Raw genomic sequence first — 17,187 nt, 5'->3', positions numbered from 1 at the left:
CAGAGCTTTAGATCCTTGTTTCTAGCTTCCTGTTGGATAAAACTTCTTGAGTCTTATATATACAACATGTGTTAATAGAGATCAAATTATATTTGATTACCTGCTATAGGTGAGGCACCCTGCTAAGTGCTAATGATAAATAAAAGATAGTCTCTCCCCTTGAAGAACAAACAGTCTGTACAATGGTAAAATTATACAGAGTGGTATAGAAATTTGAAGGAACACATCTTAGCTTAGCCTAAGAGGAGTTAGGGAAAGCTTTCTGGGAATGTCTCAAGCTAAGTCGTGAAGAATAAGCTAGGTATTAGGCAGAATCAGCAAGAGTAAGAAAGGAATTCCACAGAGTAAACAGTGTGTGCAAAGGTATGAAGTAATAAAATAACAATTCTGAAAACCTAGAACATTTAGAGGGAGGCAGGCAATGGTGGGAGGTGAGGCTAGAGATTTAAGACAGAGGAAAGACATTAAATGTTATATCCATGCTTAGGAACTTGACATTTATCTTCTGTATGCTAGGAAGCCATTGCAAAGATTAGGAACAAATTTATTAGAAGAAATACAAGCAGTGAGTACATATCTAAAGGATCCTCAGCCTTATTAGAAATCAGAAAAATGCAAATTAAGGTAATAGTGAAATCGTCTTTTATGTCCATCAGATTGGCAGATAGCAAGAAATTTTGGTGATCCACTGTTTGAAATTATTATATTATCAAGTGTTTATTAGGCTAAACATTTGCCAGTTATTTCAGTAACTCCTCCAAGGCTGTAGTTTCCAAATATCATCTTAGAAATTTCAACTACATTCAAGTATTCACATCTCTGAATTCCACATATGATGTCAAAAATTACCATTGTGAATTCCACGTATGATGTCAAAAATTACCAGTACTGTGGGTATAATCTGGCCATGCAAAACAAACTAAAGTGTTGGCATTTGTGGATTTAATATCAGTTTCAGCTACCCTCAAACAACTAAAATAATCTGTTTGAGTTTCGTACTCAGACCCCATCTATGACAAGGCTGGTGTTCTTTTCTAGTGAATAAATTTACCCAGTTAGCCACATCTCAAGCAAGCTGTATTGTTCTCAACGTTTTATGGGGGAGAAATTATCATTGTGATGTTCACAACTTGAAGGTTTATAAAACTTAAGATTTATGCTTCCCAATCATTACAACCCCTCCAGCTCACTTCATGTACATTCTAATTCTGAAAGATATATACCACCACCCTCTGGCTTTTTGAAACATGACATCCACATACTCTAATATAAGGTATTAGTCCCTGATAACTAAGGGTTCCTGGTTTTGGCAGTAATGGATGTAACATATTTGAGAATATTTTGCTGGTTTATAATTAAGCTGAATAACTTGGTATAAAATTACTCTTGACGGGCTTCCCTGGTGGCTCAGTGGTAAAGAGTTCACCTGCCAATGCAGGAGACATGAGTTCTAGCTCTAGTTCAGAAAGATCCCACACACCATAGCCCATAAGCCTGTCCTCCAGAGCCCGGTAGCCACAACTGCTGAGCCACACACCTAGAGCCCATGCTCCCCAACAAGAGAAGCCACTGCAGTGAGAAGCCCATGCACCTCAGCTAGAGAGTAGCCCCTGCTCCCCTCAACTAGAGAGAACCCAGGTAGCAATGAAGACCCAGCACAGCCAAAAAATTAAATAATTAAACACTACTATTGATGGATAAGAATGTTTTCTATCAGAATGTTTAGATTAAAAGAAAAGAATTTGTATTTAGAAATCTAAATTTAGAAAATTTAGAAAAGAATGTTTAGATTAAATGTATGATTGGATATCATATTAAATATATCTAGAATATATTTAGAATAATTAATATTCTAAAATATATTTATCTAAGTAATTTTTAATAAAAGCTGGTTCTATGAGAGAAGATGTGTGCTTTGGAGTCACCTACCTAATAACTTGTGAAAATAACTATCATTATATGATTGATCTCTTCACATTAAAGAGAAGGATGACAAAGGATACAGAAAAGTCAAAAAGAAGTAGGCTAGATGAAGATATCAGGGAGATCCCCCAGAGAAGGGAATGGCAACCCCCTCCAGTATTCTTGCCTGAAGAATTCCATGGACAGAGGAGCCTGGTGGGCTATGGTCCATAGGGTTGCAAAGAGTCAGACAGGACTGAGTGACTGACACTTTCACAGAGCAGAGATGAAGATATAGGACAAGGAGAAACTATAAGATGTCCCTATTTCTATTATCACTCCAAAATATTACTAAATATATGCATAGAGAGTATCAGGAGGAATAGCAGAGTGGAAATGGGTTGAAAATCATAAGGTAAATATGTTTTACTTTTAATAGCCATGCCATAATCCTCAGATAAAACATTTGAAGCATTGAGAAAGTTCCTCTTTACACTAAACACGGGGCAAGGAAGAACATGTCAGGAAGGTAAAGAAAATCTGTTTCTCTGCTTTACTTCAACAATTTAGTATAATCCTAGTGTTCCCATACCAGCTAAGGTCTTAGAACCAATTCTTTAATATCTTCTCAGATGTCTCCCAATTTATGTTATGCTTCTAAAGAAAAATTTCCTCTGAATTTGTTCTGCATCAGAGTCACTCTTTTAGAATTAAAAAAAAAAAACAAACTTAAAATTCCTGATTTTCCATTCTTTTGACTTTTCCTTCATGTTAGAGCTCTTCTTTATTGTTTTTTTCCTTCTCTAGACATTTTCTCTCTTCCTCTCTCTCATTAACTTCTCTTCAGTTCCTGAGTCATTGCTTAATTTAGAAGTAAAGGATTTTATTTACTGTATTTCTTCTATAGTCACTGGAAGAATAAATGAAAGTTAGATACTCTTAGTAGTTACAGAGTTACAGGGAAAAAGTAAAACTTGCAACAGTTGTAACATACTACCTAAATTATAGTCTAAAAGAGTAATTCAACTTTCATATGCTAAGCTTTCGAGCCTGAGTTCAGATTTGACAATAAATGCACATATATAATTGCTTTTACTATTATATATGGTACTATAATAAAATAATGTCGCTTTTTTTTAAAAGTATATTCAAATGTATATTTCCAAATGAATATTATTCTCCAACAAAGAAATGAAACTGTAATGTTATGCCAAATATGTTTGTTTAGAACTTTTTAAGAAATAATTTTGTAAGTGTGAGTTATTCCTTATTATGGACTAAATGTTTGTGTTCTTTCAAAATTCATCTGTTGAAGGCTACTTACAATGTGGTGATATTTGGAGATGGGGCTTTAGGAGGTAACTAGGGTTAGAAGAGATTATGAGGCCCTGGTCTAATGTGATCACTGTTCTTGTAAAAAAAAGACACCAAATAACTTGCTCTCTTTTTCTCCCCACTCACTCCCTGTGCTCCCACAACAAAGAGGTCACGTCAGGTGGTAGACCCTACAAGCCAAGAGAAGAGGTCTCAGGATGAAACCAACCTGTCAGCATCTTGATTTTAGACTTCCCAGCCTCTAAAACAGTGAAAAATAAATTTCTGTTGTCTAAGTCACCCAATTTGGTATTTTGTTATGGCAGCCTGAGTAGATTAAGATGCCTTTAAAGGAATATTGTTTAAGGGAGATAATCAGAAGTCATTTTGATGCCATGGGTGGTCATACTGGATTGAAAAGTAACATGTGGCCATAAGTAGTGATACTGATTTTCCTGTGTAACTCCTGAAGTATCTCTGAAGCACATCTCAAAGGAGAAGCATCAAAATTCTGTTGTGTGCAATTATTGAAATTACTGTGGCTTACCTTAATAATGGCATTTAAGAAAAAAATTTATTTGGCTACATATGATATATTTGTTTTTTAAAAGGTCTTTGTACAGCCACACCTACTAGAATATTAATGGAAATTTAATTATATAAGTAAAGCAAAGAACACATTAACATATTTCACTTTTTGTATACTTACTATTTTAATATATAGGTAATGTATTTTGCTCATTCCTTCAACAAAAATTGGATACTGACCTTGAACCAAGCATATATCAAAGTGCAATAGACATAAATGCAATAATAGATATTCTCTTTAAAAGAATTTACACCGTGAATAAATAATCTTTTAGAATTAGGGAATCCAAAGGTTAAACAAAAACATACATTTCCCAGAAGAAAAAACATGATAGAACATGTTATCATGCAGTTATAATGTTTTTCAAAGAAATGACTCTGGAACTTTTGTAAAATATGTTTTATGGCCAGACAAAATATGACTGAAAAATAAATACCTTAGTGAGATATTTATCAAATCACAATTTACTGTATTAACTATTGTATCCATCAATGTGATGAACAGCCCAAATTAGTAATCAAATCTTATTCTAAATTAGCTTCTTTTAAAATAATAAATTTTGAACTTTCATAGGCCATGTGTTTCTTAAAGTCTGTCATTTTCTTCACAATAATCAAAATACAAAACCTCAGAATTATTATACTACATCAGAGAAACATTTTAATTGCAACAAATTATATTTCTTAGATTTTTCTGTTAAATTGTTCAAGGAATGAATAGGATCTTCTCATTTAGTGATTAGGATGGTCTAGTTTTTTTCAGTAAAGTGATTTTTTTCAATGAGGTGTTTTCATTGTAGATGTTGTCATGTTCATAGCAGTATTCATGAACAGGCAACAGACTGTCTGTGGGTCCACCTATAAGAATCTGTGATATAAATGTAAAATTGAATACAATTGAACATGAATATTCATGAATATGCATGCTATCAAGGAAATGAAACATATAGAATCTATATTTTTAAGTAATATTTGGAAATGTTCCTAATTATAAACATAATATTTTCATATAATTAAACCTTCCCTTAATTCACAGGCAACAAAGTTTAAAAAGTCAGACATTTTATTGCTTCCATTACATTTAGCATTTATGTGCAACACTCCTGGAGAAAGTGCTAGAAAAATTAGCAAGAAAAGATGGGTTCATATGATTGACATTTACTTTCCCTTATTCCCACTGTTTCTCATTTTGTTTGAAGATAGTCACATATCACCCCTTTCCTGAAATGAAATATGGTAGAATACAGGATCTATTCATAAACATGACATTTGTTGATGAAATAATTTTGCAACTTAATCTTAATTACAAGTTAATATTTTTAACGGATCAGTTCAATCGTTCAGCCATGTCCAACTCTTTGCAACCCAATGGACTACAACATGCCGGGCTCTGTCCATCACCAGCTCCCAAATCGTGCTCAAACTCATGTCCATCGAGTTAGTGATGCCATCCAACCATCTCACCCTCTATCATCCCCTTCTTCTGCCTTCAGTCTTTCCTACCATCAGGGTCTTTTCCAATGTGTCAGTTCTTTGTACCAGGTGGCCAAAGTTTTGGAGTTTAGCTTCAGCATCAGTCCTTCCAATGAATATTTAGGACTGATTTCCTTTAGGATGGGCTTCCCTGGTAGCTCACCTGGTAAAGAATCTGCCTGCAATGCAGGAGACCCCAGTTCAGTTCCTGGGTCGGGAAGATCCCCTGGAGAAATGAATAGCTACCCACTCCAGTATTCTTGCCTGGAGAATTCCATGGACAGAGGAGCATGGCAGGTTACAATCCATGGGATCACAATTGGATATGACTGAGTGATTTTCACTTTCACTTTTAATGGATACCAGCTCATTTTCTAAAAGACCTCATTCTGTTGTTGACAATACAAATGTTATAATGATTTTAATTTATAAATTTCATACAGTTAAAAAATAATTAAACCTTTTATTTGATAGTAACAAGAAAAGTCATATTTGCTTAGGTCTCTGGCTCACTGAGTCTAGCAGTTTATGATCCTGCTCTGCATGTTTCGTGTATTCTTCCTTTTGATTACATTTTTAGTACTAGGCCAAGGAAGCTATTTCATCAAGTTTTGCACATGTTCTTTGATAGATTCTTAAATTATGTATGATTAAAATAGCTTTAAGATTTAAATGATCAAAAATTGGGGAAATGCCTGCTAATACACTATTTTTGTAAGTCCTTTGTCAGTCCTCCTTAAAGCAAAATTCAGGGCTAAATGAAACTATTACTGAAAATACTCGGATGACTTTATAGGAATACCTATATCTGTATAATAAAGCTGGGCTTATTGTTTCCTTGACAAGGTTTTTCTCCAAATATAATGATGGATTTTAGTTTTAAATTCACTCATCAGGACAAGCACTAAAACCTAAAAATCCATTAATCAGTGGTTCCACTGCTTGTTCAATTTACCAATCCTGATGTAATAAAAGAAACAGCACTTTTTGCCCTAAGTAAAGAAGGTCTTTGAAAGAGAATAAACAGGGTTTATCAGTCTTTCAAACCAGATTTGCCTGTTGGCTCCATTACTAGTATTTATAATTTCTCTTATAATGGCCAATAATAGGAGAATGAGAACAAGTGAAGAGAAATATGAATATATGATTAGTTTCAGTGTAGCAATGAATACTTTACATTGTAAATATGGTTTTTTATGAGATGTATATGCAGATGATATGCAGGTATTGCAATAAGCCTGACTTTTGGTGAAATCCCAAAACAGGCCTCTGTAGAAGTCTGATTTTCAGACCTGCTTCTCAGATCCAAACATCTAGGGCTCTAACCCCCACCCGCTTTGAGCAGACAAGTTCCACTTTCTAAAAATCTGTTTCCTATAAAGGGTTGTGAATAAGATCTCCTTCTTAAACCTCAAACCAACAGAAGAAAAGTCCTTTACCTGATCTAGCTTTAGTAGCTTGGATGAGATCCTCTTCATCCTCATCACAGCTATCATAGTTACACTGTTGGAGGACTGTCTCTGACTGGCTTTCAGTTTGATTTGCATCTGTCCGCTTGTCAAAGCTTCGAAGCGCAACAAGACGGTGATGGATGGCTGCGTGCATACGTCCTGTGTCTTTGGCACTGGCCTACAAGAGGTAAATTAAATTTGTTAAGAATATAAGTAACTCAGTGATAGCCACACTTTACAAATTTGTAATCTTTCACTTTTAATAAGGAAAGAATTATATGACACAAATCTAGAATGTAAATAGGCTTAGAAACAAAAGGGTAAAGAGCCAATTCATCTTGAACCAAATTGAATCCTAACATAGATAATTTGATAAGAGGTCCCAATCTGTGCCTTTTAAACTGAGAAAATGAAATTTTGTGATTTGAAGTTTATATTTGAGTTTGTTTATTAAGACCATTCTTCCTCCAAACTATGTTACGGTGTATAAAATTAGAGAGTTAGCTGGGGAAAAAAAGACTTTCATTTCCTTTACATCACTTGCTTAGACAGCCCTGAAAGCTGCATTTGGTGGTTTAGTCACTAAGTCGCCCACCAGGCTCTTCTGTCCATGGGGTTTTCCAGTCAAGAATACTGGAGTGGGTTGTCATTTTCTTCTCCGGGGTATACAGGGGATCTTCCTGACCCAGGGTTGGGACCAGAGTCTCCTGCATTGCAGGCAGATTCTTTACTGACTGAGCCCCCAGGGAAGCAAGCTGCATAGCTCTGCAGAAAGGTCATTCAAATGGTCTATGATGTTGTACCATAAATACATCAGAGGTCGTTGCTTTCTATACTTTTCTATTTTTCCTTTTCAATACTTTTTCTATTTTTACTTTTGCTATTAATATAAAAAATAACAGTGAGAATAACATTGGTATAACATTCGCTGTTGTTATATTTTTATTTTTTTCAATCCTTATAATAAAACTGTAGGTTAATTATTTAACAATAATTTATTCGCTAATTTTTATATTAATGAAAGCATATAGTACAGATATTAAATAAATACTTGTTTTGCTTTCCCTTTACAGATAAGAAAATTATGGCTCAGAAATGCACAGCTTGTCTGAGTCTACACAGCTAGTTGACGGATTGGCTGGGACTTGGTTTTCGTCATCAAAGTCAGCACTCCTTAAATTAACATGTCAGTGGCTTACATTTTTGGATCTTTTCACAGTTTCAAAGAAAATCTGGGAAAAGTTTTCTCTTTGTTAATCTTTCGAAGAGCTACCAAATATTTCAAAGCCAAGAACTGAGGAGTGAACCAACTACATGCCAACTTTTTGGGAGAAGAGTCTTAAATATAGTTTTTTGTTAGTATGTTGCTAAGCTGCCTTAATTATTTTTAGGGAAAAAGTACAAATGAAATAAAATACTTTTGTGTCTCATATTGTATTAGATATATAGCAGGTGTTGAGTAAATATTTGTTGACTTTTCACTAATTTAATTTTTTATATTATGTGAAGTGAAGGTCGCTCAGTCGTGTCTGACTCTTTGCAACCCCATGGACTATACAGTTCATGGAATTCTCTAGGCCAGAATACTGGAGTGGGTAGTCTTTCCCTTCCCCAGGGGATCTTCCCAACACAGGGATCGAACCCAGGTCTCCCTCACTGCAGGTGGCTTCTTTACCAGCTGAGCCACAAGGGAAGCCAAAGGTATAATTTTTCTTCAGTAAATTAATTAACAAAAAATATTGACAGAGTATTTGTAATTGAAACATAAATACTGTCCTGCTGCCTTGATTTTTTTTTTACATTAAAATTTAAATATGTCTTTCACTGGTGTAGAGTGTATATATACATATATATGCATATTGCCAAATTTATTCATGTATTTTCATTCAAGAAATTCAAAACAAGAAGTAAAAGCACAATGATATATATTTTTTGAACAAATCTCCAAAGCTTAAAAAATTTTTCCAGGAAGTACCATAAGAAAATGCTAGTGAGAATGAAAATTGGTTCAGTCTTTATAGAGATAAATTTGTTAAGACAGTCAAAACCTTTTCCCAAGAAAAATAACATGTATGTACATAGAGGATTCTTTGCAGAATTTATAATAATGAACACATTGAATTACCTAAGTATTTAACAAAGTGGAATTAGTGGAAAAAATTATGGCATATAATAGAACAAATTATTTTCATCTATAAAAGAATTCTTGAATGGACTACAATTTAATAACAGAAAACACTCATTTTCATTGATAAGTGAAAAGGTTACATATGTGTATTTCACAATCAAATGTTAGCTATTTAATCTTCTCCATCAGTTTATCAAGTACATTGTCTTCCATTGGCAGATGAGTAAAATCAGGTTGAGGAAGGTTAAATTACTTGTCTGAAAGTCATACAGTATGTACAATATGGTATGCGTGTATATAAACGTACCGACACATATATATATTATAACATAAATATATATTATAAAACTAAAATATAAGACCAAAATGTTAATAGTGACCATCTCTAGGAGTGGAATTTGGGGTGATTTTTATTGCATTTTGTTTGCTAATATCTAAAAATTACCCTACAGTTTAAAAAGTCAGAATGAGCCAGATATTGAGCAGCAGAATCTAGTCATAGTTTAATCTAATCTAATCATAGTATCAGACTTGGTCTCAGGCAGGGTGCTTTAGCCACTCAAAGCCAGGGGCATCTGGTCTAGCAGAGTATCCAATATTATCTGCCTAAATGGTAAACAGGATTTAGGCATTTTACTCTAAGATTTTAATACTCAACATCACTTATGCCTAACAGTGCACTAAAATCGTTAGTTTTTCACCAGTGGCCTCTTGCCAACTTTTTTTACCATTATTATGTGGAAGCCAGTTTACTTGTATTATCATCTTCTACCTGAGTCGCTTGGATACTCAGGCTTCTCACATCTTCTGATTCTCAGCATGCGGGGGATATCCAGCCTTTTTTCTCACCTGACTCATGTCAGCTTTGTCTCTTTTGCCTGGATCTTATATTTGAGGTCAAGCATTCCTGCTGCCAGGATAGCTAAAGCTGTTGTGAACCTGTTACCTTGGAGATTGACTCAAGTCCAGAATTGGAAATTGCTATTGGACTGGTTCTTTTAACTTGCTAGCCCTGTGTTTTTCCACTTCTCACTGGTTCCTTTCCAGTGATCTCAAAGCCTCAATTTCAGCACACAGTGTAAGCACTGGGGTGTGGATTGTGCTGGCCTCCTAGGAGCCAATCCTGACAGTAGTATCTCTGGTAATTTAGTAAGATTCCTGACATAATTTTAACAGTAAAGAAAAATGGAGACATTTGAAAGCATATACCAATACAGCTGTCTTAAGACTAGTACCAATTGACTACTTTAAATTGGTGTTAATCTCTAAACTTCATATCAAATTTAGGTCTGGTATAGACTGGCATGCTGCAGTCCATGGGGTCGCAAAGAGTCGGACACGACTGAGCAACTGAACTGAACTGAATTGAACTGATTAGACTATGCTATGCTATGCTAAGTCACTTCAGTCGTGTCCGACTCTGTACGACCCCATAGACGGCAGCCCACCAGGCTCCCCTGTCCCTGGGATTCTCCAGGCAAGAACACTGGAGTGGGCTGCCATTTCCTTCTCCAATGCACGAAAGTGAAAAGTGAAAGTGAAGTCACTCAGTCGTGTGCGACTCTTAGCGATCCCATGGACTGCAGCCTAACAGGCTCCTCCGTCCATGGGATTTTCCAAGCAAGAGTACTGGAGTGGGGTGCCATTGCCTTCTCCGGATTAGACTATAAACAACCATAATAAATGGCTGATTTTTTGCCAGTGGTACAGGTTAGTACAATAAAATGGAAAAAAAATTAGTGACTGCAGAAATCTATAAATAGTAGGATAATCCTCTATCACTGAAATTTGTCACTTACCTGAATTAAAAACACTTTGACGTTACAGTCTTCTAAATCAGTAGCTGTTATTTGTAAATTTTTGTGATTTGCTCTTTGAATCTCCATCTGAGCCCAGAGTTTGCTGTTGAGAATCAGCCTCAGGCTGCCTTGATTGCGCATAACTAAAATAGGAAGGTGAATTTATCAGGCTTTAGAACAGTTGATTCCTTAGCCTTTCAGAGGAATTTGCCATTATGAAAGCAAATAAATCTGGTAGTTGTTTTTCAGACCCTGTTTTCACTACTAAATTGAAATTTAATTGACTAGATTATAATTTGGTTTCCAAACTGAGCTTTTATTTTGTTGGAAGACTCTTTAGCTTAAGTGCTAAAAATGCAATATTCTTTCACTGTAAGTTTTAGAATTCCATTGAGGACCTAATGGTGAGAAGAATATTTACCCAAGAATTGCTCACAATGGACAAAACTGAAACAAAAGCTTGAAGCATTCAAAAAATGAAATTACTTAAATGATGGTACAGCTATTGAAGATATTATGACCTCATTAAGAATACTGAAAAAAGGTAATTATTAACGTGGAAAGATGACCATGGTATACTATATAAAAGAAAAAAATCAGATTAGAGAGGAATATAAACACCATGTATCACAAATTTTTCAATGTTTATACATTAGTAGTAGTGTTAGTCACTCAGTTGTGTCCAACTCTTTGTGACTCCATGGACTGTAGCCTGCCAGGCTCCTCTCTCCCTGGAATTCTCCAGGCAGAATACTGGAGTGGATTGTCATGCCCTTCTCCAGGGGATCTTCCCAACCCAGGGATCGAACCCAGGTCCCCTGCATTGCAGGCAGATTTTTTACCATTTGAGCTACCCAGGGAGCCCCACATTCATTGTATACAAAGTCCTTAAGAATATATTTTGTTAGCAAAGGCTAGCTGCTACAGGAAGACAGGCCTATGAGTAATTTAATTTTTTTTTCCTTTTTGTCAGTCTATATTTTCTGTCTTCTGTAATGGACATGTATTACCTGTATAGTTTTTTTAAAAAGTTGTTTTGTCCATTTTTTGGCAGGTAGTGGAAAGACAGAAATTAAACCAGAGTAGAAAACAACTAATACCTGCCTTGGGAATTATACTTAGGTCATTTAGAAACCTGTTTCCCCATGATCCTACTCTCTTAGTCTGAATTCTATTCCTTACTCCCTTCTTGAGCTTGATATCTGAAACTCAACAAATATCCATTTACCAGCTTCTGCTTGTAGTCTCCCCCACAAGCTTAGACTGTTTAATGTTGACCAGTAAGCCCATCCCTGCCCAGATCTCTGCCTGTGCTCACTTTCAGTCTGGACCTCTGAACAATGCCCAGTGTGTCTCTTGGATGCCAGAAACCTCCTCAACCTTGCAGTTTGGCTGACCAGATTCTGACCAACACTCTGCCTACAGGATTCGATAACCACACACCTTTATTTACTTGGAAATTGACCTTTCATCCCAACCCACATTCTGCACTTAGAATGCCAAGAATGAATTACAGGACAAATACTCTGTTTAGAAAAACTATTCCACTTCAAAACTAAATCCATCATATTCCTTTAAATAATAATGGGATCACTATTTAGGTGTGTGCTGGGCTGGTCAAAGGTGCTTTATATGCATTTTCTCACTGAATTCTCACACTCACTCACTAATTCATGGACTTGCTGTTATCTGCATTTTTAACTGATGCAACTAGAGTAGAAGGAGATTAAGTAATTTATCCAAGGTCACTAGTTAGTAATGGAGCCAGACCTGGAAACTGTGTGGTCTGACGTCAGAGCCTCCTTTAAACAGGAAGCTCCTATAGTACCTTAAAAATAATATTGTGTTCAGCAGTCTAATCTATTGACACATAACACACCTCTAGAAAATGATGTGTATCTATATTGGGAAATCTTCCCTGAAAATTAGTGACTTGCTTTACAAAATGATTCCTTACTTAATCTTGACTGGAATGTTCCGCAATCACTGCGTGCTGTGTCATTCAGTCTCAAAGCTCCTCTGCCCCTTTCAGTCCAGGACTGTGTTGTTTTGTTGAATCTAAAAAGCTTGCAGTTGATCTAAAGGAAATTTTTTTTTAATGTCAAAATATGAAACATTTTTCAAAGTGATTTCTTTCCTTTGCTATAACATTTTTGTCTGATATCTTATCAGGATAGCCTTTGTTAATGATTTCTAAACCAGCTTGAAAATTTTATTTAGTTTCTAAAACAATACAATTTTTGAATAGTTCAAACATTAAAAAGCAAAAAGATGTACAAAGTGAAAAGTAGCTCCACCAATACTAGTTCCCATCTACCAATTTTCACGCCCTACAACAGTTGATCACTGTTGCTAAATATTTTGTTTATCTAATATCTAGATATTAGGTATTATATTAGATAAATTAGAAAAATTAGATAAATATTATCTAAATATTTCTAGAGATATTTGTATGTATATACATGTCAATATATATATATTTTCCTGTTTTTTTTTTCTATAAATGGTAGAATACATATGTCTGCATGTTGCTTTTTCACTTAACGATTTATCTATGTATACCAACTTTTAAATTAAACAGTGTTATTTGAATCAGGTAATTTATCTGAAAATTAAGAAATCATGGAACTATTTGTGTGCTTTAAAAATTTTAATAAATATAGCATCAGAACTAGAATGTGATACCACAGAGTACCATACTATAATTTAATGCTTACCAGTGTCTCTCAAATACTACTGCGTACAAGAATCCCCTAGATGACTTGTTAAAAATATAACATGTCAGGGCCTCACCCCTAGTGACTACTTCAGTGAATCTGGGATTAATCTGATCTGAGAGTTATGCTGTGAGACACATTTGTACAGTAAATGTATCAGTAGATCAAGGGGGAAGAAAACAGGAATGAAGAGAGTTTGGGGTAAAGCAGATGGAGAAAGCCTAAGGGAAATCTGTGCTTTGTTGAACATGATTGAGGTGTAGTAATTACATTTCATATGCGGAGACTGATAGCTACGCCACTCATTGTTCAAATCCTATGCTGCTGCTACTAAGTTGCTTCAGTCATGTCCAACTCTGTGCAACCCCATAGACGGCTCCAGGCTCCCGCGTCCCTGGGGTTCTCCAGGCAAGAACACTGGAGTGGGTTGCCATTTCCTTCTCTAATGCATGAAAGTGAAAAGTGAAAGTGAAGTCGCTCAGTCATGTCCGACTCTTAGCAACCCCATGGACTGCAGCCTACCAGGCTCCTCCATCCATGGGGTTTTCCAGGTAAGAGTACCGGAGTGGATTGCCATTGCCATATTCTATGTGTGATACTATATACCACATCTTTGAAATTCTTGATTCATGTGCAATTCAAAACTTACTTAAAAGAACTTTTAGGATAAACAAGGTCCTACTATATAGCACAGAAAGAACTATAGTAAATATCCTGAGATAAACTATAATAGAAAATAATATAAAAAAGAAAGTATATATATGTATGAGTCACTTTTCTATACAGCAGAAATTACCTCAACATCGTAAATCAACTTTACTTCAATTTAAAAAAATAGCTTTTAAAGGAAAAAGAAAATTTTTATTATCTTGAACTGAAATCAGTTTATCTCTCTGCATTTTTAATGTTCAGTGTAAATAGAATTTTAAGCCATTTGATAATAACTGATAATAAAGCTGACATGAAAAGTATAAAATATAGGTCTGGAGTTACTTTAAGACTGAGTCCTTGGCTGTCTTCTTTCTAAGGGACTAATATGAATGTGAAGCCTGTAATCCATTTTCCTGCAAATTACACACACAAATGTAAGAATACAACAAAATGTTGGTTTAATATTTGAAAGCCTCAAACATTTTAATTTTAACAGCCAGGTCTTTATGAAAACTATACTTCTGCCTTTATCTTTAAAGTTGTCTCTGTTGAGCGTAACTTTATTCCAGAAAGAGCAATACACAATATACAGACCTCTAACACATTGTGTTCTGCCTCCTCCCCTGTTATAATATCAATTTTCTCCAGCAAACATTTTGGTGATGGTTTAAAAGAGAAAGCAGCAGCTGATTCAATTAGGGATATATTTTCAATAGTGTCTGTTCCTAAGAGAAAATAGGGGGAAAGAACATGTAAAATGCCCCATTTTATCCACTGTGAAAGTTCTTTTTTGCCCCTGTTAATATGCACGTCTCCTTAGCTTTTTATAACAATGACTGTTTCCAAAAAATCAAACTGCTCATGTTTAGGCATATCTCTTCAATGATCCCCCATATCATGAAGTCCAAAAATTATGCAGGCTTTTATATCATGTAACCAAATTTATATGCTTTAATCTTCACTAAAGATTTTAAACAATGGATTTTGGCTTTTGTATTTTACAGATATTAAACAAATGACATGGAAAAACAGGAAATATACTAGTTGAATCAGATGTTTTACAAATGAAATAATTCTTACTTGAGTTTGGAGAGTTGATAGGAATTTTTAGAGTGAATTTGAATGGTTTTTCCTTGATGTATAAATCACTTTCGAGTTGAGGCTGAGTGAGTTTTTGAGTACCCTAGGTGGAAGAAAAAGATGTCTTGCTTAATTTTATCTCCATATATTTGCAGTAACCCAAGAGATACTTTTGTTCTTCTGTCTCAATGTGGCAAACAAACCCAACAGCTCTGTTTTTGTTTTGGGATCCTCTTGTGCTGAATGGGAACTCCTCCCCATTGTTAGAAAACCTTGGTTCTGATCTAAGGAAACAATCTAGTCACCACCAGCCTACTTCAGGTGGCATCTAGTTCCAGGGACAATGGGAAACCTTTCAGAGACCCACAGGGAGGTAGCAGCTGTTCCAAGCTACCACTACAACAACCTAATGCCTTGAAGGAAGTGCAACTGATGTCACTTTTTCAAATTATTTCAGTATTCCCAACAGTCCATTCTTTCTATCCTTTTAATGTAAAAAATTAAAAAGTTGTCCAAAGAACCCACTAGCTATCTCATCAGATTATTATTACAGAATGAATCCTAACTTTTCCTCTGACACAGCAATGGCTTTTAAGGCTGCACACCTGGGGCTTTTGCACATGTGCTGTAATCGACACCTGTATGAAAAAAAAGACCAAGTAATTGCCAGAATATTTACAACCTCCCACACAGTGCTTGTATAGCTCCCTGCAGAACAGGGAGAATTGAAGGATACTTCAGAGCTTAGTTTTATATCTTTTCCCTTATGAATCAAGATTCTTTCATTTTATTAACTGGGCCTCAGGATAATCTGTTAAAATTGGTAGAGATGGGTATAATTATTTCCATTTTAAGAAAACAGAAACTAAAGCACAGAAAGTCTAATGACTCACTCTAAAAGCACATAACCAGCAAACAAATCAGGAGGCATCATGGCCTTCAAATCATAGGGCCACAGGATTACAGGATTAACTAAAGGACAAACACAGGTGATCTCTTATAGCTCCTGCCATCCTAGAATGTTATCCACTTAAGAAGACAGGAAGCTCAGGTTCCTTTGTAAGCCAGCCTTGAAGTGCTCATAGGAAATGCACACAGGTACCTACCTCCTCACGCCAAATCTATAATCCCCATCGTCGTTCATTTGTACTGGTATCTCTCTCTCTCCGTTCTAGACTGTAGACAACTCTAGAGGACAAGGTCTTCTTTAGCTTTGTGTAACCGGATGGTTTTCAATCCTGTCTGTACGTTCAAATCACTTGACATTTGACCTCACCCACAGAGATCCTGATCTAATCGGTTTGGGGAGATGACCAGGCATAAAAAGTCCTCTGAAGGCTCACCAGATGATTGTAATACGCCACCAAACTTGAGACCAGTGCCAATGCTTTATGTACCATAAAAACACAGATGGTGTGTTAACCATGTGTTAAGTGAGTCAAATGTTAAAGTTGATCCCATGAGGTTTGAAGAGTATTGTATTTGTGACTGTGACATCTTACAGAAGCTATGACTAATCTAGAATAAATGTGCTTAAACATACTGCCTGCAACTTCACTTTGGAAGTTGGTCCATTCTGGTTCAAATCCAAAGATGTGGGTCAACAGCTCTAGGATTGCTGGAGCCGACCTTCATCTTGGGAGTGACAGAAAGGCACTGCTAAGCTGAAGAACTGTGATGCTTCTCTTGGAACTGGCGTTGAGCCTGAGGCAGGTGTAGAAGAAGCGAGATCTTAAAAGTGACTGGTTTGATTAAAATCTTGGAATAAACAGACCTCAGGAGTTGGTCCTTTTGTTATTCTGAGTCATAGCACAGGTTTTAAAATCTGTGCATCTTCCATGGGATTCTTCATGTAGCTAAAGCCCTAAGACAAGATAGCATCCTTGTCTTATCTCAGCTAAGATTCTGGTCTGGATGAAAGTGCAAAGAGTATTAAGATGTGTTGGGCCAAATAAAATCATGGGCATGCTTGCTCCACAGCTTCCATTTGACTATATAATTCTCCACTCTACATCTTGCTCTGTTTTAGAAACACACCCTGCGGAGGACAAAGCAGCAACTGCCTCACACAGGAGGATTGTTGT

General features: G+C 35.8%; 1 protein-coding gene across 3 annotated transcripts in view; it reads right to left on the bottom strand.

The window, feature by feature from the left end:
* Window positions 1-3,921: 3,921 nt before the first annotated feature.
* RANBP3L (RAN binding protein 3-like) overlaps window positions 3,922-17,187 on the bottom strand; it is a 122,694-nt gene continuing 109,428 nt past the window's right edge. For 2 of the 3 annotated variants that reach the window (XM_010853777.1, XM_010853776.1), the window contains 6 exons: window positions 15,104-15,206; window positions 14,618-14,748; window positions 12,613-12,733; window positions 10,656-10,798; window positions 6,717-6,906; window positions 3,922-4,672 (listed from right to left, as the gene is read on the bottom strand). In XM_010853777.1, coding sequence (XP_010852079.1) covers window positions 4,629-4,672; window positions 6,717-6,906; window positions 10,656-10,798; window positions 12,613-12,733; window positions 14,618-14,748; window positions 15,104-15,206 — 732 coding nt within the window. In that variant the 3' untranslated portion in view covers window positions 3,922-4,628. Of the gene's footprint in view, window positions 4,673-4,870; window positions 5,026-6,716; window positions 6,907-10,655; window positions 10,799-12,612; window positions 12,734-14,617; window positions 14,749-15,103; window positions 15,207-17,187 lie in introns of those variants that run through there. The other variant, XM_010853778.1, reaches the window with a different exon arrangement.

Source organism: Bison bison, unplaced genomic scaffold (assembly GCF_000754665.1).
Source record: "Bison bison bison isolate TAMUID 2011002044 unplaced genomic scaffold, Bison_UMD1.0 scf7180017864331, whole genome shotgun sequence".
Lineage (NCBI taxonomy): Eukaryota > Metazoa > Chordata > Mammalia > Artiodactyla > Bovidae > Bison > Bison bison.
Note: the sequence above shows the minus strand (reverse complement) of the source record. Positions and strands in the feature narration are given on the sequence as shown.